Source organism: Apteryx mantelli, chromosome Z (assembly GCF_036417845.1).
Source record: "Apteryx mantelli isolate bAptMan1 chromosome Z, bAptMan1.hap1, whole genome shotgun sequence".
NCBI lineage: Eukaryota > Metazoa > Chordata > Aves > Apterygiformes > Apterygidae > Apteryx > Apteryx mantelli.
The window spans coordinates 82,870,406-82,895,851 of NC_090020.1; the positions used below are offsets into that span (position 1 = coordinate 82,870,406).

General features: G+C 44.0%; 2 protein-coding genes across 2 annotated transcripts in view; one reads left to right on the forward strand and one right to left on the reverse strand.

Moving 5' to 3' along the window:
• Positions 1-3,422: 3,422 nt before the first annotated feature.
• On the forward strand, positions 3,423-12,642 carry SIGLEC15 (sialic acid binding Ig like lectin 15). Its single transcript, XM_067316342.1, has 5 exons — positions 3,423-3,474; positions 6,483-6,866; positions 10,091-10,450; positions 11,500-11,530; positions 12,546-12,642. The coding sequence occupies exons 1-5, from the start codon at positions 3,423-3,425 to the stop codon at positions 12,640-12,642; spliced, it is 924 nt and encodes a 307-aa protein (XP_067172443.1).
• A 4,180-nt stretch (positions 12,643-16,822) lies between these two features.
• Positions 16,823-25,446, reverse strand: part of EPG5 (ectopic P-granules 5 autophagy tethering factor) — a 58,724-nt gene continuing 50,100 nt past the window's right edge. Inside the window, exons 40-44 of the mRNA XM_067316659.1 lie at positions 23,477-23,719; positions 22,435-22,654; positions 20,775-20,990; positions 20,362-20,476; positions 16,823-18,766 (exon numbers count right to left, since the gene is read on the reverse strand). Coding sequence (XP_067172760.1) covers positions 18,584-18,766; positions 20,362-20,476; positions 20,775-20,990; positions 22,435-22,654; positions 23,477-23,719 — 977 coding nt within the window. The 3' untranslated portion in view covers positions 16,823-18,583. The remainder of the gene's footprint in view (positions 18,767-20,361; positions 20,477-20,774; positions 20,991-22,434; positions 22,655-23,476; positions 23,720-25,446) is intronic.

Genomic DNA, 25,446 nt, shown 5'->3' on the forward strand with positions numbered 1-25,446 from the left:
ATTTTACCTCAGACTGGCACCTTTGCTGTGATTCAATGCCTCTGAGAAGTATAAATCACAGCCTGAGAGCAGAGACTATTGTTTGAAGAATTTTATTTGCAAAAAACATCTTTCTTCCACTTGTCTGGGTTGTCTAGCTAAGCTGTACACCCCTCAGCTAGGAGGAAGCAAAACGCTGGTTAGCGGAGGAGGTTTCTTGTTTGTATATACTGTGTTGTCAGGGCTTTTAATAAGCCTAAGAACACTGGTATGGCAAAAGGCAAATGCAATTTGTCTGCTGGAAAGGGGGGGTGAAAAGATCAAAGATTAACATACTTTTGGTATTTCCATTAGTGGCTAAAAACAGAGATACAGCAAGGCACTTAGATATACAAGACGTAACTCTTCAGAGTGCACGGCGCTCTGGAATGCACACCGAGCAAGGACGAGCAACGTATCGGTGCCTGAGCATCGGACAAATGCCTAGTAAAACCCATCCCAAATATCTTAAACTGGGCTACAAGTCTTCATTTACATCACAGGACGCAACACTTGCCTGCTAGAGACGTTGCACGATTCCAGCTGCCCAAAGCATTAACTCTTCCTAACCACCAGACATATTCCAAGACATGGTTTTAAACACACTGAATGAATGTGTAAGTCACAGTATGTTGTCAGCAAGCAGAGTATACAATTTTAGAACAAAACAGCCCTTTTTAAAGCAACTGCATGTGTGATGTGGGGGAAATCATTTTTCAAAAAGAGGTTTAAGCAAAAAGAGCTCTCTTCCCCCAAAATTTCTCTGGCTTTGTCACTGACACTTTTTTAAAAATGAAGTTTGTGGCTGTTTCAAGTATTTTGCAAACATTTTCAGTTAAAGATTTTCACCTCTATTTTCAAGTATGGGAAATATTTCACTACTAATAGCTATCTCCTGGTCCAAAAAGCAAATCAGTCTAAAAATCAGCAAAACTCAAAAGATTGATACTTCTGTACTACACTGGTGACCCCTGCTAGCAGGATGTGATAATTTTTACACCCAAGAGCTGAGAAACTTCTTGTCCACCATATCCTCCAGGCATCCTCCGTACCCCCAGCCTGACACCTGCTCAGCAAGGTGCTTCTTTGCCTTGGTCCAAGTATTTGTAAGCACTGGTGCAATCATTATGGGCTGTAATCCAAATGCTTTAGAAAGCAACAAGATTTTTTCCCGACCATTTCAGTAAGTACTGGATCAGGCCCTAAATTACTATAGTCACACCACTGTAAGGAAAATTCAGCTTGCAGTATACAATGGGCAAGATTTATTAGATATTAGTCTAGAAGATGCCAGAGTAAAACATTAGAGAGGGAAAGTTTCATATTAACTGTAAACTGCAGCTATTCTTTCCACTGATCATTTATGCCTCACCGTAGCAACACGCTTTACGCATAGACTTCACTTTAATCTTAAACCTGGTGAGACCCACGGTGCTAAGAATGGTGAAATGCTTTAGAGATGATCACGACCCCCAAAGGTTTGCAGCACAAATAGATAAAAATCAAACACAGCACACAAGGGAAAAGGGGGAAGCTAGACAGAAAAGGTGTATAACAGATGGGATAAGAGCACAGATCTCTTATCCATTGTTTCTACCACTCGGATGCCCAGATTACTCTGCTGACTGTGGCATGTGTTACTTCTCACAGATCTCCCAAAAGTTAGGGCACAAAGGGCAGCCCTGGCATCAGCGTTGGGGGAAGAAGCTGGCTCTCGGGCACAGAGAAAGCGGCACTCGTCACTAAGCAGCTTTTTCTTACATCGGCCATGGGAGCCCTCCAGTGGCTGTACACCTGCTGCTGTCCAGAAGAGGAATCACAGAGGTGCAGCTGCCCTGGTCTCCAGACTGGAGAGAGGCAGCACGAGCTCCTACAGTGGACTAGCTGCAAGGAGGAGAGGAAGGAATCACTCTTGCCTCAGGCCTGAAACGAAAGCAGCAAACTTCAAGCTAAGCCCAGACAGGGAATACAAGCTCCAAGACTAAACTTCATGTCACTGGATCACTAAATGGGAGAGGAGAGTGAGGGGGAGCATGGGCGGCATTTCATAAGCCCTGATCCCTGCAGGTTAGCAAACTGCGCAGCAAGTTTGCTGTGGCTAAACCCAAAGGAAAATACTGAGCATTTGCACATGGATTCTGAGCAAAAGCTGGAGCTCAGCTTATTTCAAATGCAGGGCAACAACAAGGAGGGAAATGATTCATCATCTGTCAGAGTCATGGGGATCTGGACAGAACACGGACCACGGGGCACTACCAAAGAGAGATCACAAATGAGGCTCTGTGCCTGCTCTGCATCCACAATATTCAAGATATTCATGATGCTGAATATATTCAAAACACATGCAATTCCTGCCATCAGCAAAAAGCCATCAGAGTTGGGGAAGACTGGTCAGTGATCTGTTCTACTTCGTGCCTCGTCGCAAGTGGGATTGCTGCCTTTCTACCAAAGTCTCTAGTGCTAATTTTCAGATTGTAAGCCAGAGAGGTCTTGTGTGTGATGCCCTGAGTGACATCCACCATCAAATTCATCTGGTGAGCCCTGTGGATGGTCAGAAACAGGTATTTTAGAAAGCGGTGGTAGACTGTACAGCCATTCTCACCCAGCCTTGCAGGCAGTAGATGATATCTTCTAGACAAGTGGCTGGAAGACTTGTTTGGAAATAGAAAATCCAAGGGCCAAAACCACTAGAATAAACACAGGAGAGTACAAAGCCTATGCACAGAGATATAGCCCAGCAGGGTTTATTCCTCCAAGTCAAAAATTATGTTGTGCTTTACAAGCCATCTTTCTCACTGATAGCAGGGAGAGATGCTCATGATGAGAAGTGGCCACATCATTTCCAAAACAATCTCAAACAACAACAGCTTGGGGCACAGTGGTCACCAAAGGCCACTGGAGGAGGTGGTGGTTTACACCGAGGGATGACAGCAACCAGGAAGCACAAGGGGTAGAGTACAGCCGACTTGCAGAGTCCAGATTCAAGACGACAAATTGCCTCAAGCAAGGAGAGTGAGGGTCTCACTCACTGAGCTCCTTTGGCAGGATTTCCTCCCGATCAGCAATTTCGTAGCACCTGAAAGCTGGTTCCTTTTGTCCCTTCACACACATGGAGTGGGAGTTCACAGCCCCAGTTTGCAGCTCCCCTCCCACTCTTCCCCTTCAGCTGGGAAGTGGTAACACTTTGATTCCCTCCCTTCTATTTTGCACATGACTGACCACGAAACTATTAATATCTGAATCCAGTCTCAGTTCAGCCAGACAACTCATTCCCTCCAAGGAGACAAAAACCACAGCTTCTTCCATTCCGGGAAAAACCTTTTGGGACTGTGAGACCAGTAGCTCAGACATAGCAGAGACAGCTCTGGTTTGCTGATACATCTCAGTGGGGCACGTCAAGCAGCATGAAAAGGTTTGGTTTGTTTCTTCTGTGCCTCCTTTGTATCTTCAAGAAGGGTGAGTTCTGAACTTGCTACAATTCCCTGTCTGATAAAGGCTTTTCTTCTCGCTCTAGTCAAAGTGCCAGTGGAATTGCCTGGTACAACTAGTTCTCTAAGAATTGTCCAATCCATCATGCTGCTTAAAAGGATCCTGACTCCAGTTGCTTGTGACAATACTGGAAAACCTGAAGTTTGACTCTTCAATTGTCAGAGATGTCTTTGGTTTGCTTCCTTTCTTTCTTACCTTGTGGAGGGAATTCATCTTCATCTAACTTTCCCCTACTCTGTCAGTTGAATGCAGTATTTTCACCATCATCCAGGAACACTGTTTGACCTTCCTAGGAGTTATTTTGCAATGCATGCAAATTTGCCCCAATTCAACTGAGCACTTAAGCTCATGTTTAAGTATGTGCTTAAGTTCCATTGAAATCAATGGGATTTGCTTAAGGGTACTGTCAAACAGTGTTTGCTAGAGTAGGGCTAGTTCTTAACAGTGTCTGTGGCAGCCTCCAGCTCTTGATCTTGTCATCATGGTTTGTGACCTCAAATCCTTTCTATCAACAACTAGCAGATGCACTTACCTGACAGCTCATTTCAGGAGTTACCTTGTGTGAACAACTATTTTCTGCTATTTGCCTGTGACCTTCTGTTTCTTATGAGGCCTTCAATCCCAGGAACAAATGGAGGCTGGATAAATAGCATGAGGAAGCCATGGAAGACCCACCATGTCAAAGCTTTAAGGATGTAACAAAAGCTTGACAAGGAAATTATACACCAGATGCTGACAATTCCCTCCACTCATAATCTGAGGTCTTCAGGCAGACATGTTTCTATAGAAATGGATGAAGCTGAAGACATCAGAAGCACTTATTTTTAACATTATTTCCCATGTGGCAGGCAAGGGGATGTTTATGTGCTAATAGAATGCTCTTTGCTTAAAATTAAAAAAAAAAATGCAGACCAGAAAGGTGACAGAGGAAAGCATATCACATACTGAAAGGTATGTGATTTGCAGTCCTCCAAAACTAATGGGTTACACTGACACACTCGAGAACTCAAATGAACCATTCAAGCCATGGTCAATCAGCCACTGTTAACCACATTTCACTGCCAAGAGTGGCAGGAATGGAAACAGCAAGACGTCAGCCCTGCATTCTCTGTACTCAGACAACTACTGTACTTTCAGAGTACTACAGTACTACTGTACTTTCTAATCAGAGAAACGGTCAGAGCAATGGTAGGATTTGGAAGATCCGAAAGAATCAGACAGCTGACCAATAGGGAAAAGGGCTAATTTTGTAGTGTCAAAATAAAGAACATGAAAGAAACTGGAAAGCAACAGCATTCTGTGTATTTACTGCCAGTTCCTAATGTTCAGAGTCCATGAGCTTCATGGAGTTTCCATGGCCATGTAGCCTGCTATATTAGACTGTCCAGGCTGCAAAAGGTAATTGTACTGTTATAGCAAATGACAAGGCAGCCCAACTCCAGATTTCAGTGATTAAAATACTGGCTCAGCACCAATTCCAGATAAATAACTTAGAGAATCAGTCCTATACTGGCCTTTGTCCATTGTGAAGCACACAGAAGATTAATACTGGCTGCAGAGTCATGGAGGAATTTGCCAAATACTATGGAAAATAGATATAAGAATGAGGAATAGCCCTTATCTTCAAATTTACTTGTACTGATTAACCTGACAGCTGAATGCCCACAAATCACAGTGAAGTCAGCTAGACCAGGGATCTGCAGCAATTATTTAGTGGAGGCCACTTCATTTTTCCCAAGTATTCTCATCTCAGCTAGGAGAACACTACCAATTTAATGAAGCCATCAAGGAAGCTTTATAAAACATAAATGTAGCCAAAGACATTCCTGATGCCACAGTCTGGGGTAATAGCTGTTGTAACTACCAGCACAGTCAGTAGATAGGCATATCTATGTAGAAAGGTGAGGGCTTCCTACAATTCCTGTTTGTTGATGCTTGTGGTTACTGGTGGATGGAAGTGGGATGAGACATCGAGTCTTCCCTAAATATGAATCAAAGATGGGGTGCGCTGATTCAGGTGAAGACTACTTTTATCATCAGGCAGAAATGACGAAATTGAGTCTGGTGGCAATAAGGTTCAACTCCTCCAACTGTGCTAGGATGCACTGTGGCCAGATTTGGCCAAGAGAGCAAAATTCCAACTCTTTACAACATCTCAGCTGGAAAACTCAAAGTTTCCCCTGTTGTGACAAAAGGGTAAGACCTGTCTGGGAAGTTACTGGCAGCTCAAGTCCATATGATGATAACCTGTTCTGGTAACAGAGGGCGTCCTTCCTCCTACAAATCACATGTGAGGAGATATAGGGAACTTGTGTATTCACACCAGCCTTCATAAGATGAGTATCTCTGAGTCGGTATTTAGATCTTCTCACATCTTACTCATGAATAAGATGTCACTGTGTGATGACAGCAGCATTAGCTGTTAGAAATATCAGACATTATAACCTTCTCCAGAAATACTGTAACAACCAACTGATTTGCGTAACAAATACTACAACACAGGAGTGGGGGGAAGGGGGGCACATTCAAATACAGGGCTGCTAACTTGCTGTATTTCAGTGTTGACAACCACTAAATTTCTGGATACGCTCAAAATTTTTTTTTGCTTTTCTCAAATTCCTTGCCTCCAAGCGCACAAAAGAAATGACTGATAACTGCAAAAGACTTAAGGTGCCATTGTTCACTTGAAAAGCAAGATGCCTGCTCAGACAGCAAACTACTTCCAACACGAGCTAGACAGACAGTCCCCTCAGTCCAGCTGAAGACCGGTAACTAAGTACATCACACTAACTGGGCTGCTCAATCATCTGCAAGCCCTCAGCAAGAACATCAGTGAGCACAGGGCCCACCAAGGGAACAGAGCACCCACTTTCTGACTAAAAACAGAGTAGACACAGAAGGGATTCCCAAATTCCCTCTCCCACAGGTGCAATGCTCCAGGTAAATCAGTCTCAGTTGTCTCTTTTTGCTTCTAGGTCTGCAGACCAGTGGCTGGTCCGTTCAGGTCCCATCCGATGTTACTGGTGAATTAGGGAAGATGGTTGCTCTGCCCTGTACTTTCACGCACCCCTACAAAACATTTGACCGGACCCTCACTGCCATTTGGAGGATCAGGGAACCTTACAATGGTACAGTCGTTTTCAAGTGTATTACTCAAGGTTCCAGTGAACTCTGCAAGACTATTGTCAGCCACAAAAACAAATACAAACTGCTTGGCAACCCACGGCACAAGGATCTTACCATTAGGATCGACAATCTGACCTGGAGTGACAGCGAGAGATATTTCTGCCGAGTGGAGTTCTCCGGAGATATTCATGACAAGTATGAAAGCAGGAATGGGATAAAGCTCCATTTGATCGGTAAGAGAACACGAGAGCCAAAAGAGGCAAAATCACCCCACGGCGAAGTGCGAAAGCCAAAAAGATGAGGAAATTGATGAGACCCACCATACCAGTGACAACAGATGTTCACCTGAGATGTTCTTCCAAAGGGCTGGCTTTTCTAACCCTGGTCAGCCCTGGGGAGAATTTATAGCAATTGGGCTAGGTATATTCTTTGCCTTCTAAAGTCTTCCAGTATGAGGCAATGTGAACAACGCAAGGAATGGAATAGGAACAAAACAGAGCAGAAACCGTGGCAAGGAAATAGCCAGCCTCTGGCTGCCAGGGGTAAGGGTCAGCCAAGTCCCGGGCATCCCACTTCTTCCCTGCAGCAGCAGATCTGTGCAGCCAACAGTCAGCAGCTCGTGGGGTAGGGTTAAAGATATCCTTTTTGTCAGGACTTAAATTGGAGAGCTCAGCTGGTGAGTATGCGTGAGGAAACAGGCCTGGATGATAACAGGGCCTCAGGAAGACAAGATATCTGGCACCCCTGTGCCAGGATTTGTAGGTCTAAACACCTTTGGAGCAGGAAAGGGTAAGTACCAACAGCTCTGACTGACAAATGGCAGATCCTAGGAGGTGGCATAACCTCTTCATAGCTATAGACACCTCTCTATCTTCCCCTCTCACAGCCACACTATATTCCCATCAAGCTCCCTCCTTACAGCGCCTTGTCCTCACCACACAGGAACACAACCAAGCCACAAGCTCCTTGGTCTCACTAGAGCATGGAGCTGCATCTGGATTAGAGGAAGCAAGGAGGAGCTTCACCTTCTCTTGAAGGTGTTTATGGTCTCCAGCTTGGATTGGGAATCCTGAGCAGAAAAACCCTAAGCTCATACTGATGCCTGTTACCCCTACCTGTCTGTGAAAGCAGCATCTCAAGCTACGTTAGCCGCATGTAGCTAAATGCACCTAATATTGTCCTGCTGGAGACAGCATGGTCCCAGGTCTCTCCAGACTGGGCCAGAGAGCCTTTAGAAACCACAGATGCAACAGGGATAAGGCAAAGCATCTTTGAGGGACTGCTAAACAACAGTCCCACATGGTGAAATACCTATCCACCCACTATCAGTGACAGAAAAAAGAGAAGAGGGACATCTGAATCCCTAAGTGAGTTCAGGACCCACTGCAATAGTTGTTAGATGGACATAATGGACGTGCGCAAGGAGTCACTCCTTCCTGAGGCATCTATAGTCTAAACAGACACAGGGCAGGAGGGAAATACAGACACAGAGGTGAATCACACAGCAGCTCAATGCCAAAACCTCCGTCTCAAAGTTTCACCCTACCCCTGCTAGGATCACGCTGCTCCTACTGAAATCCATAAGGTGTTCACAGTACAGAAATCCAGCATAAGAGCTCACTGCTGCAGCAGGATTTCTTGTTCTTTTTCAGCTGATAATCTGGCTGAAAAAATACCTTCTTTCAGGGCTGCTTAGCACGGCAGAAACACAGCAGAGTGAGCAGGAGGTGAATTTCCAGCACAGATCACACAACTCCATCTGCACTCCTCTGCTGTGTTCCCTCGCGGGCACGTCCAGGGCTAGCACGCCACATGTGGCAAACTCACCCCCAGGCTGCTCTGTGCTCAATTCACACCAAGCATTCAAATTTAAGGAGACTCAGTTCAGAAGAACTCTAATCCTATATCTGAGGATGTGCTTACAGATGTAGAGAGCACTAATAGACACATGTGGCCTCAGGAAGAGACTCAGACCTTAATCAAGAGCGCAGAGATACTGTGCGTTGCATGATTTTGCTTGTGAAGTGAAACTACCTTATGCCTGCTGTGCACTGCAGGTGTCCAGACAAGGTACAAGAACAAGTTAAGTTACTTCTTGGGAACTTCTAGGTATTCGAGGCTCTCATTTAAAGCAGCTCCTTGGCTTTCCTAAGTACCACTAACACAGAGCATGACCAGCGCAAAACGGCAGCAGGATTTGTGTCCCAGGGGCTGCCTGAATTTAAACACTAGAGGCATGATAATCAGCCTTACTCCTCTCCATGTCTCCAGCTCCCTGCACAGCTCCCTCTGCACCTTACCATGCTCAAGAGGGAACGTGGGCTCTAGCTGGTTGCAAGCTTTGTACATGCCTGACTGGCCAACCACACACACACACACACACATATTGTCTGACTAACTGGCCAGGAAAAACAGAAGAGAAATACTGAACTCCTACGGCAGCCTTTTCCTCCATGAGGACGCTCACTTAGTTCTGTTAGTCACTAGTTTTCACAACGCCTTTAGGAACCAAGTGTCTCTCAAGTATGCGCAAAATTGGCCAACATATCCAGCAGGAGAGGACCAATGGGCAAGACAAGCTTGGTCACATCAGCCACACTTCCTTGGGCTTCCTTTGGTCGAGTCCATGAGACTAGAGCAAGTATGACACGTTCAACAGTACCTCTCAACATTTTGCTTCCCTCGAGTGCTCTTTACCACTTTCATTCAGTCACACAATCCCATACCCTGCAAGTACAGGAGACACAATCAACAGCCCTGTCTTGGTATCAACATGCTACCCCAAAGCAACCAGGGAGCTAAACCAGCTGTTCAGTGCTCACTACAGGGCTGGAGTAAAACACCAAATATTGACTGTACCAGAGGGTGGAAGGAAGTTAAGTGTCCTGACAATAATTTGTCAAACCTGGCAAGCGTCAGGCACTGAGCAGAGGACTCGCACAAATGGATCCCTCCTTGTGGGCTCTGCAGGTCACAAACCAAGCAAACAGTCATGAGATACTTAGAGGAGAGTACCAGGGTCATCTGCTCTGTGACCCACTGCCATATGCAGCCGGCCTGTCTGAAAAGCTGACCAGCTGCACCTACTGCCTAAGTCACAGACAGCACTGGGCTGTAATTTATGGTAAAACCACAGAAAACTGCCAGTCTTCAAGGATGGCTGCCCTGCTGTAGCACAGTGACTCTGCCTTGTCCTATCACACCAGGGTGACATGGGCTGAAGTCAACCACAGCTTAGTAATCTGCATAAGAAATGACAAGGATAAAACACAGTTCACATCTCCACACTCAGTGAAAAAAGTGGGGGAAAAAGTGAAAGTGAAAAGTGAAAGAAAGTGAAATGCGATCCCAGTGTTACCCTCTTATAACACACAGGGTCCACTGCGACCAAACATTTTGTACGAGACCTAGCTTTGAAACTTAATGCACTTTCTCTCTTTTGCTGTGATTTCTGCAGCCGCCCCCAGGATCATCAACATCACCGTTAGCTCAAATAGAGATCACACCTTCAAAGCACGCTGTACAGCCGAAGGGGAGCCAGCACCTTCGCTAACGTGGACCGGCCCTCACTACAGCAACCTCACCTCCGTCACGAACATGAATCACCAGGTCACCAAAGAGCTCCAGTACCTGACACACGATGGAAAATACACATGTACAGCTGTCAACAGCCACGGGAGAGCAGAAGGGGCTGTGTACTTCTATAAATTCAAAGCGTCCAACAGCTCCCTTTTCCTGATCCTGATTTTTGTACCGTTGGGAATTAAAGTACTTGTTCTGCTGGCGATAGTGGGCTTTACTGTTTTCTGGAGAGGAGGTATGTATCACTCACTATTTCCTTTGGCAGTCTTCCTCCATCAGACCTGTAACAAGCAAAGTGACGCAGCAGATAAAATCAGGCAGGAGAGTTTTTTTACAATTATTTTCCACCTTAGGAAAATGACATTTATAATGGGAAACCCAAGAACCAGTAAAAGGAAACTCCTGGCTGGCTGGTCACAGCCTACAGAAGTGAGGTCTTATTCTGGAAGGAATCTTTAAAAAGACAGGGTGAACAGGAGTTTCCCTAGGCCTGAGGAGAAAGGTTAATAAACTAACAGATGTGCAATTAGTTGTGAAGCCGCTGACTACACAACCACTTTTTTTGTTTTCTTTCTTTTTTTTTTTTTTTTGAAGTAGACTAATTACTAACTCTTTCCATCTAGCCCTTGGGCTGGATTTACCTTCACTGCATCCCACAAAATAGTTTCATCTCCCCGGCTCAGCATCCTCATTTTACAGACTGCCCGTCTCAGTCCCCAGGGCCTCAATATCCGAGTGCTTCATGATCATTAGTGAAATCTCAACTTCCCAGTGTGCCAAGGCCAGGAGAGCAGGGAAACATCTAATTGTTAGAGATGAGAAACAGCTCACAGAGCGAACTAAGAGACTTCCCAAAGGTTATAACGGAAACCTACAGCCAAGAAACCCAAAAGCCCCTGGTTCCCACACCCAGCCTAGCACATCATCGCTGTTGTCACAGAGAGGATCAGGCTAGAAGGAGTTTCTGGGTCCGAGTCTCTGGCCAGAAGAAATATGATGCTAGCAGGTATAACAGTTTGATAGCAACAACTCGCAGAGATCCACTACTTGCCTTGAACTGTAGGTGGTGTAAGAACAGCCAGAAATACTTTGCTCCTTATATTCAGGTGCCTAATTCCTACCTTCCTGAAGGCCAACCACAGAACTAATAATATTTTTTCCTCCATTCACTGGCATTTTATAATCACCCTGTAGTGCAGTTTTCCCTAAAACTCTAAGTCAGTCATGGCTTCCCAGCTCACTCTGACCCCACCGCTAACTCACATCTTCCTTCTCGATTAACAGGTCCCTTCACTACCCCAACCAGCCTGGCCCGGTAAGAACATCCTGCCTTCTATTCATGTCACCCAGTAGGAAGTTGGAGATGACTAAGGACAGAAATGCAGCTTGGCCTTAGTCTTGGCAACAACCTTCTGGCCTGAGAGCAGGCTCCTGGGACAAGGACAAGGTTGGGCTGATGGCCAAGTGACCCCACGTGAGGGACCATGGCCTTGGCACTGCAGGGAGCAGGCTCTGGCTTGGGTATAGGTGAGAACAGACCCTACTGATTTGAAGACAAGCTGCTCTGAGAATGAGCAACTTGGGCAGCAGCTTGGAGAGACTGGATGCAGCAGCAGCAAGGGACTAGCAGAAGTTCAGGTGGGCCATGGGCCCAAAGTGTGGTAACTGCAATGAACTAGTGAAAGAACCATCCACCCCCAGGATGGGTGCAGGAACTGGTGGGATGGGGTCACATCCCACCTGCGTTACCCTGTGACCATTACTTGATGTCTCCCTCCCCCACACACATCCAAGAAATATGGCCTTTTGAGCAGGACGTGTGGGCATGCAGCATCAGGTCATACTAGCAGAGGGGACCTTAAGTTTACAGGTAATTAGTAAAAGTATTTAATTGTAGAAGCATAGCTTTGTTGATTTAACAATCTAAACAATACTGCAACCTTGACTACATGTATCATGTATTTCTATCATGACAAGAGATGAAAGCTTAAAAGCCAAGATGCTCCATGCTCTGCATATGTATTTGATGTTCTTTAACACTACTTCTAAAATGGGAGAGATGTGTCAACCATCCTCAGCCTCTGAAACAGCAGGACAGTCGCAGTAGCTAATGCTAATAGTGTTGGAGGTCATTCTGGATCCTTTAAGATGCAAAACATTAGATGCAAATCAGATACTGAAAAACTGTCTGCTATAGAATGGAGGATCCGTATCCGAGAGTATTAGGGTCACACATACTCTGGTGCTCCTTAACTATTAGCTGAAGCCACATACAAAGACTAGCGCAGCCAGAAATGTGCCTTTACTTTATTCACTTCTCTCATTGTCAGGCCCCAGCCGCAGGACTCCACCTATGAGAACCTGGACCGCAGGCACCGCGGCAGCCCCACTTTGCCAACAGAACAAACTTCAGTGCCACGCAGCTAAGGACCTGGTCTCTGACACTTGCACCTGCTTGCACGGTTTGATTTCCTGCTTGTCAGCTGCAAAACCAGGTTGTATTAGGGTGCTTATCTCCCCAAATATAAGACTGCTATTGACTGACACATGGAAGGTCAAACAGGCCTTTCAGGTGCACGTTCTCCCTCCTGGCTGTGACTTACAAGCAAGAGCAGTCGTCAAAGGGAAGATGGATAAAGAGAAAGATGCAAAAAGAAGATAAAGAGAAGGATGGAGCTGGAAGAGCAGAAGAGGATCTATCCAAGATGTCTAGTCAATCTGTAGTTTTCAGGCTACATCAGATAGTGTTTAGCAAGCAGATGGGAGTCTGCCATTTCCTCACGTCTTTTTGCTACAGACTTTTTTCAAAAGTTACTTCAAAACTAGTTTTTCCCCACTCCACTTTTCAAAATACATGCAGCGTATTAGCCAGCAACTGGACTATTCTGCTCTTTGAAACATCAGGTGGGAAGAAAAACGCTTGCAATTTCTGTAGGTTTTTCTTAAAGTCTTCTGGAAGCTAAGGAATTAATCTGAAACTTTAAAAGAAATCTTAACTTTCAAGAGCAGCCCAAGCAAAATGAAAACAGGAAAAAAGTTTTCAGAAAGCTGGGAGAGTTGAAAACAAGAAATTCAAAGGTGGTCTGCACTGCAAGTTTACTTGCAACTCTTGCTAGTAGTACCACAACTGGTACATAAGCACACGTGCACAGACAAGCATAATTTCAGGGCTTTGAGATAAATGTCATGACAATGTTGTAATAAAGCAAACTATATGGGATGGCTGTGTTACAAAATATAACCAGTCTTCCCCCAGGAAAACTCAAAATACTTTTCAACTAAATTCAACAATTTTTTTTTTTAATTAAAAGAAATTTATTTCTAAGTGGTTCATCTGTTACATGAAGAAATTCCTTTAAGCCCTGACTACATATCCCTTAAATTCTTCTGAGCTGAAGTCACTGACTAACACTTTCCACTAGCACACCACAGTGGTTACAGATGTGTTTGTGTGTGACCCTAGCAACAATTTGGGATGCAGGTGGTCTTTACAGCATAAATCACACAGGTGTTTGGTCAGTCCTCTCCCATCCACAAAAAAGTCTCTAGCTGAATCCCAACCGTGCTCCAAGATGAAGCAAGCCAACCTAAGACTCCGTCAGGGACCTGTGATCCAAGAGTCACAAACCAAGACAGGCTGTGGACACCAAAGGGTTGGTATGGAGGAGGAGAAAGAACAAAGTGGGGAAACCTCATCAAGCCTGTGATCCTGCTTGGAAAAATCATTCCCTCGCTTGAGGGCTCTTATTTTAACATTTACTTCTTCATAACATCTGTGCTGGGAAACCAGAGCACAAAGCTGTAAATGGGTAACAGGATAACAGTCCAGGATAACAAGGAAAATCAATGCAAGGAGATATTTTAACCTCAGCTTTTAAATCCTAGTTTGTAATCCTGGCAGTGGGGGAACCAGATTTAATGAAAATAGGAAGAGATGGAAAGAGGAAGAGTCACAAAACAGTCTGAGATGCACAAAACATGCCCTGAATATCTGCATGTTGTCAACGTCTTAATCACTCAGAAGCGCTGCCAGTGTGTCACATAACAGCTGCAGTAATTTAGATCGCTGAGGAAACTCATGGATCAACATTGTTCAACTTCTAGTTATATGGCTTCAAGTGCAGCCCACAATAGTGCAGCAAATGGAAAGAACTGGGATGCCCAAGAACAGGAGCCCACACCATCATCCACAGTGAGCTGGGGGGACAAGCAAGCCAACCTCAAGCGGGAAACAAGTGAGCTTGTCTGAATCCTGCCCTTTCCTTGTGAAGAAACCTACTTAATCCATACCCAGTCCCTGGGAGATTGCTCCTCAGTGGGATGAGCCTGTCCTCAGCATTTCTCTCAGCTGCCTCCTCATCCCTCAGCAGCGCCCCAAGCCTTTCCGCGGCTCTCGCACATAAAGGGTGACTCCTCTGCTCACCTTCCCAGCCTGGAAGCAGCTTCACATTCACAGGCCCTGGTCCTCATGGGGGATCTCAGCCACCCCAGTGTCTGCTGGAGGGACAACACAGCAGGAGACAAGCAATTCAGGAGGTTTCTACAGAAGAGGAGACTATTTCAGAAGAACAAGAAGGGAAAGAAGCTGACCTTCTAGTACTGACCTTGCTTTGCCTAACAGTTAAGTGTCCCAATTTCTCTTCCCCGCCCCCCCCCCCCAGTTTATCCATATATGTATGCGTATAAGCCATAGGCAGGGTTTGGGAGGATTTGGCTATTGCTCCATTGATCAGCATAGCTTCCAGAAAGGAGTACTATCTGGTCTCAGATGATACAAATTCCCATCACCACCACGCCGTGGTCCCTGTGGGATACTCTAGAGTATGCGTGCATATGAAGGACTAATGTATGTATTTCACGCTTCTTGATGTTCAGACGTCAGTTTTTCCACTCCACTGCATTATTTCAAGTTAATGCCACTTTCAATTGTTATGTCCATTGCCCTATTTGCCCTATTTTCCTAATAAAAATTTAAGCCGCACTCCTCAGGTAACAGTTCATTCCATTGCAGTTAGTACTGGCAGAGTCAAACATTGCAAAAACTGCATATATTCACTCTCTAAATTACACAAATTATTCAAAAGGTGTATCTGTTATTAAGTAGTTAACATTCAGATTTCATCCTTCTACTGTGAGCTACAATGATAAAAAAAACAACACGAAACTTAGCTTTCCTTCTGGGATTACCTGTTTACACTTAAGACATCAAAAAAGCAATGCTGCAGGTTGGAGGGGGTGAGGGGGGAGCAGCTGCAAGGACACTGTAGCACCAGAACTGAAAGCATAATTTTTTCCTTACTTCCCTCCATACTATCATCCTTCTCCTTATTCAGGCTAAATACAAAAGCCCCTGGTCTGGGTCGCCTGTGAAGGGTGAAAGAACAGAACCAATGTGTCGCCAGTCCCAGCAATGCCAGAAAACAGTGCTGGACCGGAACGCAGGGCCACGTCCATTTACTGCAAAGCCCTTTCATCATGCACGAGTAGACAGACCAAGATCTTAGCTTTAAGGGGCAGCAGCTGTATTTTGTCCAGCTTTTATGAAGTATTTAACATAATAGGGCCTAACCAAAGAGCAGCCCTAGACACCCTATTGAAACATGTATAGCAAGACCAAGTGTTATTAAAAAAAAGGGGGGGGGGGGAGAGGGACTTTCCATGCTTTTTTCCCCTCTCTGTTTAGAAATGCTGCTTTAAGATTTGATTTGGGGATGGAAACAAATGTATGGTGTAGTAAGCGGATTTGCATTCTTCCTTCCTACCAATGCTAAATGAGATCAGTTTAAGAGAAATGGAGACAGCACATGCAAGCTCTTTACTGCCATCAGGTATAACAGAGTAGCTTGAATGCAAACCACCTTCAGCCAGGGCTTCTGGCAAATCATTTCATTTGCAGCCCATAATGAACAGTTCTCTGAGGAAAAATTGCAACTGGCTGAGCTTCACCAGCAAGAGCAGCCTGAAAACGGGATCCCATCAATACCACGTCCTTTGAAAGGCTTTACACATCAGCCTCTGCAACAATTATGGAAAGGCAAGAATCACCGTGCTGTATAGAGGGCCATACAATAAACAGGTTTGCTTAGACTTGAAAACACTGTAGACGGACAAAGAGCAAGACTGCACCTAACATTAATGACCCAAAAGTCAGCATCTGGGTTTCGCTGTAGGCAGAGCGAGAAACAGGTACCGCCAGATGGTAATTCATTGCATCTTTTTCAGACAGCTTTCTTGGGATGGGATGCACGTGCACCTTCAGAGCTGTAACTACAGGAAACAGGAGGAAAGGAAAAGGTGACACTAAAAAGGCCCAAGAGGTTTGTGGAGTTTTGCTAGGACAGAGAAGCATCTTTTCTGCCATTTCATAGCTGAGCTTTCTCCTGGGCTCTGGGAACAAGCACACTGCTGTGTTACGTACGGGTTAGGATGTACAAAAGCAGAGTATGGATTTAATTCCTGCATTTCAAAGAGAAGACTCCCTAAACCTCCACCAACTGAGTAACTGAGTGGCATTCCCATGCACTTTCACCTCCAAGAACAAAGATGTATTACCTGGTTTGGACTCTTCCGTCAAGTTGAAAATATCGTGGTGTTGGTCAGGAATTACTTGATTTTTCATGTTTATTTTGCATGGTCTTTGCAGACAGAGCATGTTATAAATACATCATTTGTAAAAACTCAAAAGCTGAAACAATATCATTTTAAAAGTGCACGTCATACATATATTTCTGGCTTTTTCACATTTCTTACGCAACCGATCGATAACATCAAATCTAATAAAACCAGTGCTTTTCAGTCTTTGGGAAAAGAAAAAAGCAGCAAAACGTATTCTTCCAGTTGTGAATTTTCCAAAAGAGTCTGTTAAAAACCATGCTGCATTGATGTCTGGTTAATATACAGAGGGATGTACATAAATGTGTAGGCTCGCAGATAGAGCAAAGAACCGTAAGACCACGTGAAGGTGAAGGTGATCGAATGACCCAGCTGGCACAGTTAGCAGGATCTGTCGAGAAGACAGAGGTGGTTTGTTCTCCAGCACTGAAATCACAGGTAAGTGCAATCCTTCAAAGCGATGCGGTATGGAACGGACAGTAGGTAGCACATTTCCTTTCCTTAGCGACCAAAACTAAAGTTTAATGTGTAACCACGTTCTAAACATAAAGGCACAATGCAGAAAAGAAGCTGTCGCTGTTCCTTCGTAGAGGTGTACGGATTGGGACCTTGGGCCCCCTGGAATAGATCAAAGCTAAAATGGCCAAAGTTAGGCAAGCAACTTGGGGAACTCACCTTCTGCTTGCCCTAAAGAAAGGGGCAGCTTGCAATCAGACAAGGCAACAAAACCAGTGATCTTTCAGCCGAAATAACAGATTTGCAGGCTCATTGTTCATGCTTTGGTAATAGAATTTTAACGAGCGATCACCAAATTCAACACAAGATAAATAGCTTTTCACAGTGTCATGTAAAAACCTGTCACATCACGCCCAGCTAAGAATAAAAAAAATAAACTTCAAGCAATGTCCATTGGATAAATCACTATCTCCTAAACAATGAGACTTCCAGAATTAAGGACTCACTTATTTAACGTGAACACAAGTCACCTGTTCCCCTCCCAGACACTGAGGAATCTTGAAAATGAGCTTCTAGACTTTATCTGACTTAAAAGCAACATGGCCAGAAATTACTTGCGTTTAATTAAGCAATATGGAGGCGGACTCACTAGGTTTTAGAAAATAGGAAAAAAAAAAAACCATAGTTCTTTAGTTCAAATTTTAGCTTGTATTTAGAGAAGCGGGAGAAGACTGTAAACATGCCTTTCAACTACAGAGTTCTGTGGGAGAGCAAAATAATAATAATAATAATAATTTTTAATACTATCTTCCCAAATACAAGTTTGCAAGTCTCCAAACACACAATCACTTAAGATTTAGAGGCATCCTGGGTAAGACGGTCAAAACCTCTTTTAGACACAACCCTCCATCCAGTTTGCACTGGCTCAAGCGATGACACATTGGAAAAATGGAAAGGCACAAAGCAAAAACTTAAGACGCTACAGGAAACAAGGATGAGCTTTGCTGTCTAATGATTTGCGCATCTATTCTCAGGTACCCTCCTCGCAGATGTGCACCTCGCACAGGGGGATACTCAAGTCTTTTCAGCAGACAAAAACCTGAGCAATTCCACAGGCCTACGTATCATAAGGGCTTTAAAGAAAAGAAAGAAAAGGATAAAACTTGCCAGCGTGCAGTTCTCACTCGCACCTCTGACTTATTTAAAGTGGAACTCTGCAGGCAAAAATTACTTGTGCAACAGCTTCAAATGTAAACCAGAGCAATCCAACGTTGCGTGATGGTTTTGGAGCTCAGTGCTGCTACCGTATGCTGTCCAAATAATGCACTTCTGGGTACAGAGTGTTAACAAGGAGAGCCAAGAGATTATTGCCATCTCGAAGACAATGTTCTGGATGCTTGATGAACTGAGAAGCCTGGGAGAGCTGCTCTTGATAATCCATGTACTGTTTGTTTGATGCCATAGATTCAAGAGCATTCAGTGCCTATAGACACAAGGGAAAACGCTGTTAGCTACGTATACTTCGGTCCACATCTTTCGCAGGTGTAATAAACCAGCCGCTGAGCCACCATAAGCACGATTCCACTGGAAGATCCTTATCTGCTAGAGATCACGGACTATTCCGAATAAAGCATTTGTACAAATATGATCCCATGATACTGTTTCAAGTCACCTCATATCTTCCAAGTTGTTCCTTCCCCGAGATCAACACAACGGATATTCTATTTTAAGGCTTGCTGTGACTCCACAATATAAATATTGACATATATTTACATCATGCACTAAAGACATTGTCTTAGGGGAAATCAAAATACACATCAAAATATAAACTGCAACAACAACATCTTACGGACATCTTTGACTTTCATAAATATATTATTTTGCTCCCAGTAATAATATTACAGGGACAGCATCAGGTTAGAAATTGTATGTAAAAAAAAATCCTCACCTATGTTAGTGGTACCGCCTAGAATGAATGTTGGAATAATGTCTGAATAAATTTAATTTATTTCTCAGAACAGAAACAAGCTATACCAAATAAATTACTGCGCTTTCATTTCTAGTCATTTCCAGTCTATAGTTCTTCCTATTCTTATGCACCTACTTACTGAAATAACATGGATGGCGCACACACTGGAAAAGGAATATTCATTTATCATAGGGCTTTTAAGTCCAGTTTTCACATAAGCAAATGTTAGTACGAATATCGCCTTAGTGTGACTACAGCCTACACATTGTCCTGAAAAGTAGGACAATCATGACATTGTTTTTATTATTTTTTTTATTCCTTCTACCAGTTATGTTCCAAAGTTTCAGAACTCAAGGTTTATGGACATAAATTGATCTATACCTTTTATTTTTTAGTCTACATTTAGAAACCAGTACCTTCATATTCATATAGAAGACTGTGTGAACAGGTTTACTTGGAGTCAACTTACGGTCACTTTAGTTTAGTGCTCAGACACACAATCCTCCAACCACAGTCCAACAAGTTACCATCCATCAGCCGAAAACCAGTGTGCCAGCCCTCAAGTCCATGACAACGGCCATGTAAAGCACAGTAGTCCAGACTCCACTTAAAGATGTTTCATGCCATTACATTTTATCTTGCACGTGAGATGAACTGGTATGTACACACCATCGCTCACAGCAGCTCAGCTGGACCCCAGAACATGCCCAGGGGAGGTCCAAAAGCAAAGTCTACTAAAAACTCACACCATCACCAGGCCTACGCTGCACCTGCTCTCATGTCTGGCAAATTCCAAGACGGTGTTTTGAAGTATAGCAAATGTTGCATGAATTTGCGATACACCCTTTTCCCCTGAGGACACAAGTGACAGCAACAAACTATTTCTGAAATTCAGAGTTTGATGTAAAGCAGTAGCAAAAAAATAAAAACATACCCCCCCCAAAAAAAAAAAACAGAGGGTATTCAGCACTGAATAAAAATCAAGAAGTTCATATGAGGACTTAGCCTGAAGCTTCAATGCTTGCAGTGACCGTTATGAGCCTCACCTCACAACCCGAGATAGCACACAGACAGAGCACTCCAAGAAGCCGATGACCGGCACACAATACCTGCTGGGCCTTCTGCGACAGCTTCGGCTCTGAACCCGCTTTCAGGCGGACTTGGGTCTCTGCAGGAATCTGCACCAAGAGGAAGGCGGACAAACTGCGGGCGACCACCCGGAACCTTACACAGGGAAAAGGAGAGAGAAGGGGACATCAGATTTGAAAGTCCTCAACAGCACAAACTAAAAGTCCTATCCTGCGAGACATCTCTTAGAGATAGAAATTGAGCCAGAATCACACTCACTACAGTTACTACAACTCACTACAGCTTGGGTCCAAGTAACTTCATAGATTTGGGGACAGCCTTGATTCAGAACATCTTTCGGCATTGCTCTGTACAGTCTGGATCCAGGCTGCAGCTTTTTCAACGTGACAACTCACACTGACTCAACGAAATTCACTGCGCCTCCAATCCTTACCTGGGTGACAACGGAGACCTCCTGCCTAGCCCAATAGCACCAAGTATGCCAGAAGTCAGTCTCTCTTCAGCCAGCTGACACTGCCTGCCCTGTATCGAGAGCAGCGTCCGAATGACAGATTCGATCAGAATGGCATCATCTTGCTCCATCTGGATTAGGGATAACTGCATGGCTTTGTGCCACCAAAGAAACAGCTTTGCCTCTTCCTTTGCTGAGCTTTGGATAGATTAAAAAAAAGTCAGAAGTGTAGGTTAAGAATATTGCACGTCTCCTCAGTGGCCCTGTGAAGAGTTCAGGTGGAAAGTTAACGACAGCTAATCTTAGTTTATCAGGCCCAGTGTAACTGTATTACCCCACAAACTACTGTGCGGCTGAAGCTCTTATTGTTATGGACTTGATGCAGAAAACGGTCAGCAGGTTTTAACAGCCTGTAAGAGGACAAAGAACAACACTTCCTTTCAAGTTTTAAATCTAAGAATTAATGATATTGCAGCCATAAGTGCATTTAAGCCTGTCTAGAACTTGGTCTAAAAGGGATGAAGCTGGATCTCTACTATTTCCTTTACTTACCATTAAAACACCTTAGGAAGCACTAGCTGTTGTTTCCACAATAACTTAGGCTTTTGATATGATCTTTAGAAGAGGAAACACCGAAGGCTTTTGCTGAGCAAAGCACAACATGAAGTTCCCCCGTGATATTTTTAATTCTTCCCCAAACAGTTGCAGTTGAAGTTAATGAGCTCAGGTTTTCCACATACAGCACCACCACGAGCTTTCTGCATCAGACCATCCTCAGGCTGCTCTACCCAGTTGTTTCTCTCAGGCCAGGCACCCACAGTTTTGAGGGTTTAACTGGCTGTGTAAGGTGGCTTTGCTGTCTTCTCCCCACTTTGGCACTGAAATTACTACAACTATAAGCTACCTGCATCAGTCAAGGTACTCTTTGAATTCCAAAAACACAGTGTGAATGCACATTTTCCTAAAATGTTTTCTCTCAGCAAATATGAACATTACCAACATCAAAATACAAAGACATTCACCAAGTTTACTAAATTCAAGCAGCCTGTAAATACAGTTGTTACATATTGTAAATACAAAGTATTACCACTTTAACGTCAAAGCTATCTACAGCCATCCACCACGTTGTCCCACCAGAACCTTGTTATTTGATAAGATGTTTTACAGCAATACAGACCTCTAACTGTAGGCACCCGACCACATGCACTGGATTCAGATTTTGTTCAGAACTGCTGACATTCTGCCTTGCACAGCTATGAACACCAGACCTTTAAAGTATCACAGAGTATTTAGCATATAACCCATCCCACCTAGTGGACAATCTGGAAAGTGAATCCCACAGTGACTTAGAATTTGTTTATAGTAATTTTAATTGAGCATAAATCCAGGCTGCCATTGAAATCAAGTTCCTCTGATTGAAAACTGACCAAAAGAAAGTAAGAGAAGTGTTCAACCAGAAAAAATTCCCCCTTGTGTTTCATCACGTGGCTGTCAGTGTTGGCACTGGGGCACGGGCAGGAAGATGACATTTGTGATACTATGGAAGGATTGACTATTACATCCAGCAGCCAGATTATAGTGACTATACAACCACAGCCTTACTTAAAAGTCAGGGCACATTCAGAAGACTGGAGGTCTGTACCTTGGATATACTTGCTCCAGCCATTTGCTAATGGTTTGCAGGATTTTCATTTCATTGGTAAGAGTCTGGTCAGTGTTTAGACATTGCAGCAGGTAGACGTATAGGGTCAAGTAGCTTCCCAAAGACAGACACTCCTGCAGAAACTCCTCCATGGTTAGCTCAGGAACTTGGAGGGAGGCAAGTACAGGGCCCCAGCCTAAATCCTGGTGGTGAGGACTATCTAAAAAGAAAGCAAAAGGACAGCAGAAACAGAGTAAGCAAGCAGTGCTTGGTAAAACCCCAAGAACTAGAACTACCTTGCTGTGTTCCTTTAAATTGCAGAATTCAAACCGTTTTAGCTGTGTTCCAAATAATCAGTTTGTGACGCCACTGTGATGGCTAGAGATAAAAAAAAATCCACTATTGTAATGCATCTCCTTGAAGTCAAAGCGAGACGTTTTCCCAGGATTAACTCAGTATTAAAATTCCATTGCTAAAAATTTGAAATTTAACCATTTCTTTCAGGTGAACTTATAAGTCATCAAATAGAACGTGGGAGAAATCATTATGTAGATCTACACGGTTTATGTGGGAGGAAAAAAAAGGCCACAGAATTTGAGAGATTTCACAATAGTACTCCCCCCGCTCACCCAACCCAGTCCACAGAACCCTACAGGAGGGGACACAAATCTGTTTTGTCCTCTTGGATAATTTAAGAGCTATCCCACCTCTTTAGCAACAAAAAGGGCAACCATTACACAGAGCAAGTCAGTCTTAACAGAGACTAGACAGTTCCCAAGAAAACAATTTTAACAGTTAAAAACAAACCCCAGCCACATGACATAACTTCCCTTTAGCTACTTCTTACGGCACATACACATGTGAAAGTTGGGAGCCATCAAATACAGAGAAAGGAGCTCTGATTAGGAAAGTCAGACTAAAACCCAGTTCAAGCTACCATGCAGCATGAAGTTAAAAGGAGTCCCAGGTGATACATATTTAATGGACACCAAAAGACTGATCAACGCTCTTGACACAGTGGCAGAACATGACACTCTCCTACCTTCATTGAAGTAAGCTGTGATACAAGCTTCTGTTGTCTCGGCCATGTGTCGGACGGAGGCCAGACTCTGGCACGCCGCCGTGAGAAGGGGCATCGCCAGTAATCCATGCACTTTCCTGTCAACCCACGTCCGTAGGCTTCCCCGCAACGACTCAGCTGTCGTAACGCTAGAGTTGTTCATCATCATCAGGGTTTCTGTAAAGAGACTGCTGAGGGCCATGTGACGTGTTTGCAGATCCATATCTGAAAGTCAGGAATAAGGGAAATACAAACCATTTTAGTAAACAGAGGCTAGATCCTAGATGACCTAAATTCAGCTTCATCACTGAACATTTCTTTAGGTCCTGGGAAAAGTCACTTTCTCATTACATACCTGCAATAAGACACTCGCTCCTAACAGCCTACTTCCTTGATGACTTAATTCATAATTTACAAAACAGCCAGAGACAGCTGATAAGACTGTACAGCACCCAGTATATCTAAGCCTATTTTTCAGTTAGGGACTTTCAGCACTACTGCAGTGCAAATAAGTTGAATAGTAAAGCATGTTTACGGTCTCCATGAAAATGTAGGTATAAAACTACAACTTAAAGCACAGCTCAGAGCTAAATCACCAAGTTTTTAAAGATTCTGTTTGAAATATGCTCAGGTTGAGCCCTGAGATTTTGTAATCCTGTCCCGCATTTTAGACTACCTGCCAATCCCAGTGTTCAAACCCAGCATCTTTTTTTGAAGCCATCTCTTGCTATTGTCTAAACACATTAACATGGGCCACGTATAAGTGTCCTTGAAGCACACACATTTCCTGCGCTTAGCTCTTAAGTCTAATCACAGAGTAGAACTTGCCATGCACTAATGAAAAAGCAGCATTGCTATAAAAGAAAGCTTTCAAGCAATGTCAGATGGTAGCAAGGGAAAATTTCAACTACATATAAGGTGGGAGGGGGAGGAATGCACAAAGAGGGGCTAATTATTGGAAAAAAGTTGCCCAAAGTGGCTATGAAGTCTCCAAAGTGTCTCCAGCCCCTGTTGGGTCAAGCACAGAAGCTAAATCTGATGCACACCAGCACTCTCCTGCCACAACGCAGCAGGGCTCCTACTCCACTCCACAGCCTGGTCGCACTGGGTGAACAGCACGGAGCTTTCATCCATCCCTTTCAGCCCCTTAACACTTGCACGTACACGCACAGGCTCAGGAGACGGAGAGGTTCCTCTTATAATCGGAGCTCCTTTCTCCTCCAAATTCTCCCTGAACTTTCTCGGCTGTCAGGAGTGTCAGCAGCAATAGGCAAGCTCTCATTTCTATTTCAGCCACAAAGAATTCTTCCGAACAATTTTACGGCTGTCCTATAGAGCTATTTGTACAGCTGTTGCAATACAAATACTGAGAGACATTTAACAGTGTCACAAATTTGCAAACTGAAAATGACGGGAAGTCATCTCTATTCTGCTAGGGCTTGGGGAGAAATGGTAAGAGCGAGCTGTCTGCAGGCTCAGGAAGGTAAGTTGCTAGAATCACGGCAGGAATGTTATCTTGACAACACTAAAGCAAAAAAATAAAATAAAGTAAAATAAAAATCACATTCTAGTCCCAAAAGCTATAGTTTTCTAATATAGGGAACACCTCTGCTCACTTTTGCTAGTACACTTGTGCGGGTCATGGACAGGAAGAGATATGACTCCTAACAAGCACTTTGCTGTAATACAGCAAAATGACTGTTTTGACCCACACACTTATTCTGCTTGGAGGAAGGTCGGGGGGGGCACTAGTACCAAAAAACTAGGTCAATATAAAACCTGCGGGTACGGACACACCATACTACTAATGTACATCAATATAATTTCCCTACTTCAGTATTGTAAGTTTTCCTGATTACACAGTGTTTCAGAGTCCCTGTTTTAGAATCACTTGGGACTGAGAGTGTGTATTTGAAAGTGTCTTTCGGAGGAGAAAAAATAAATAAATAAAA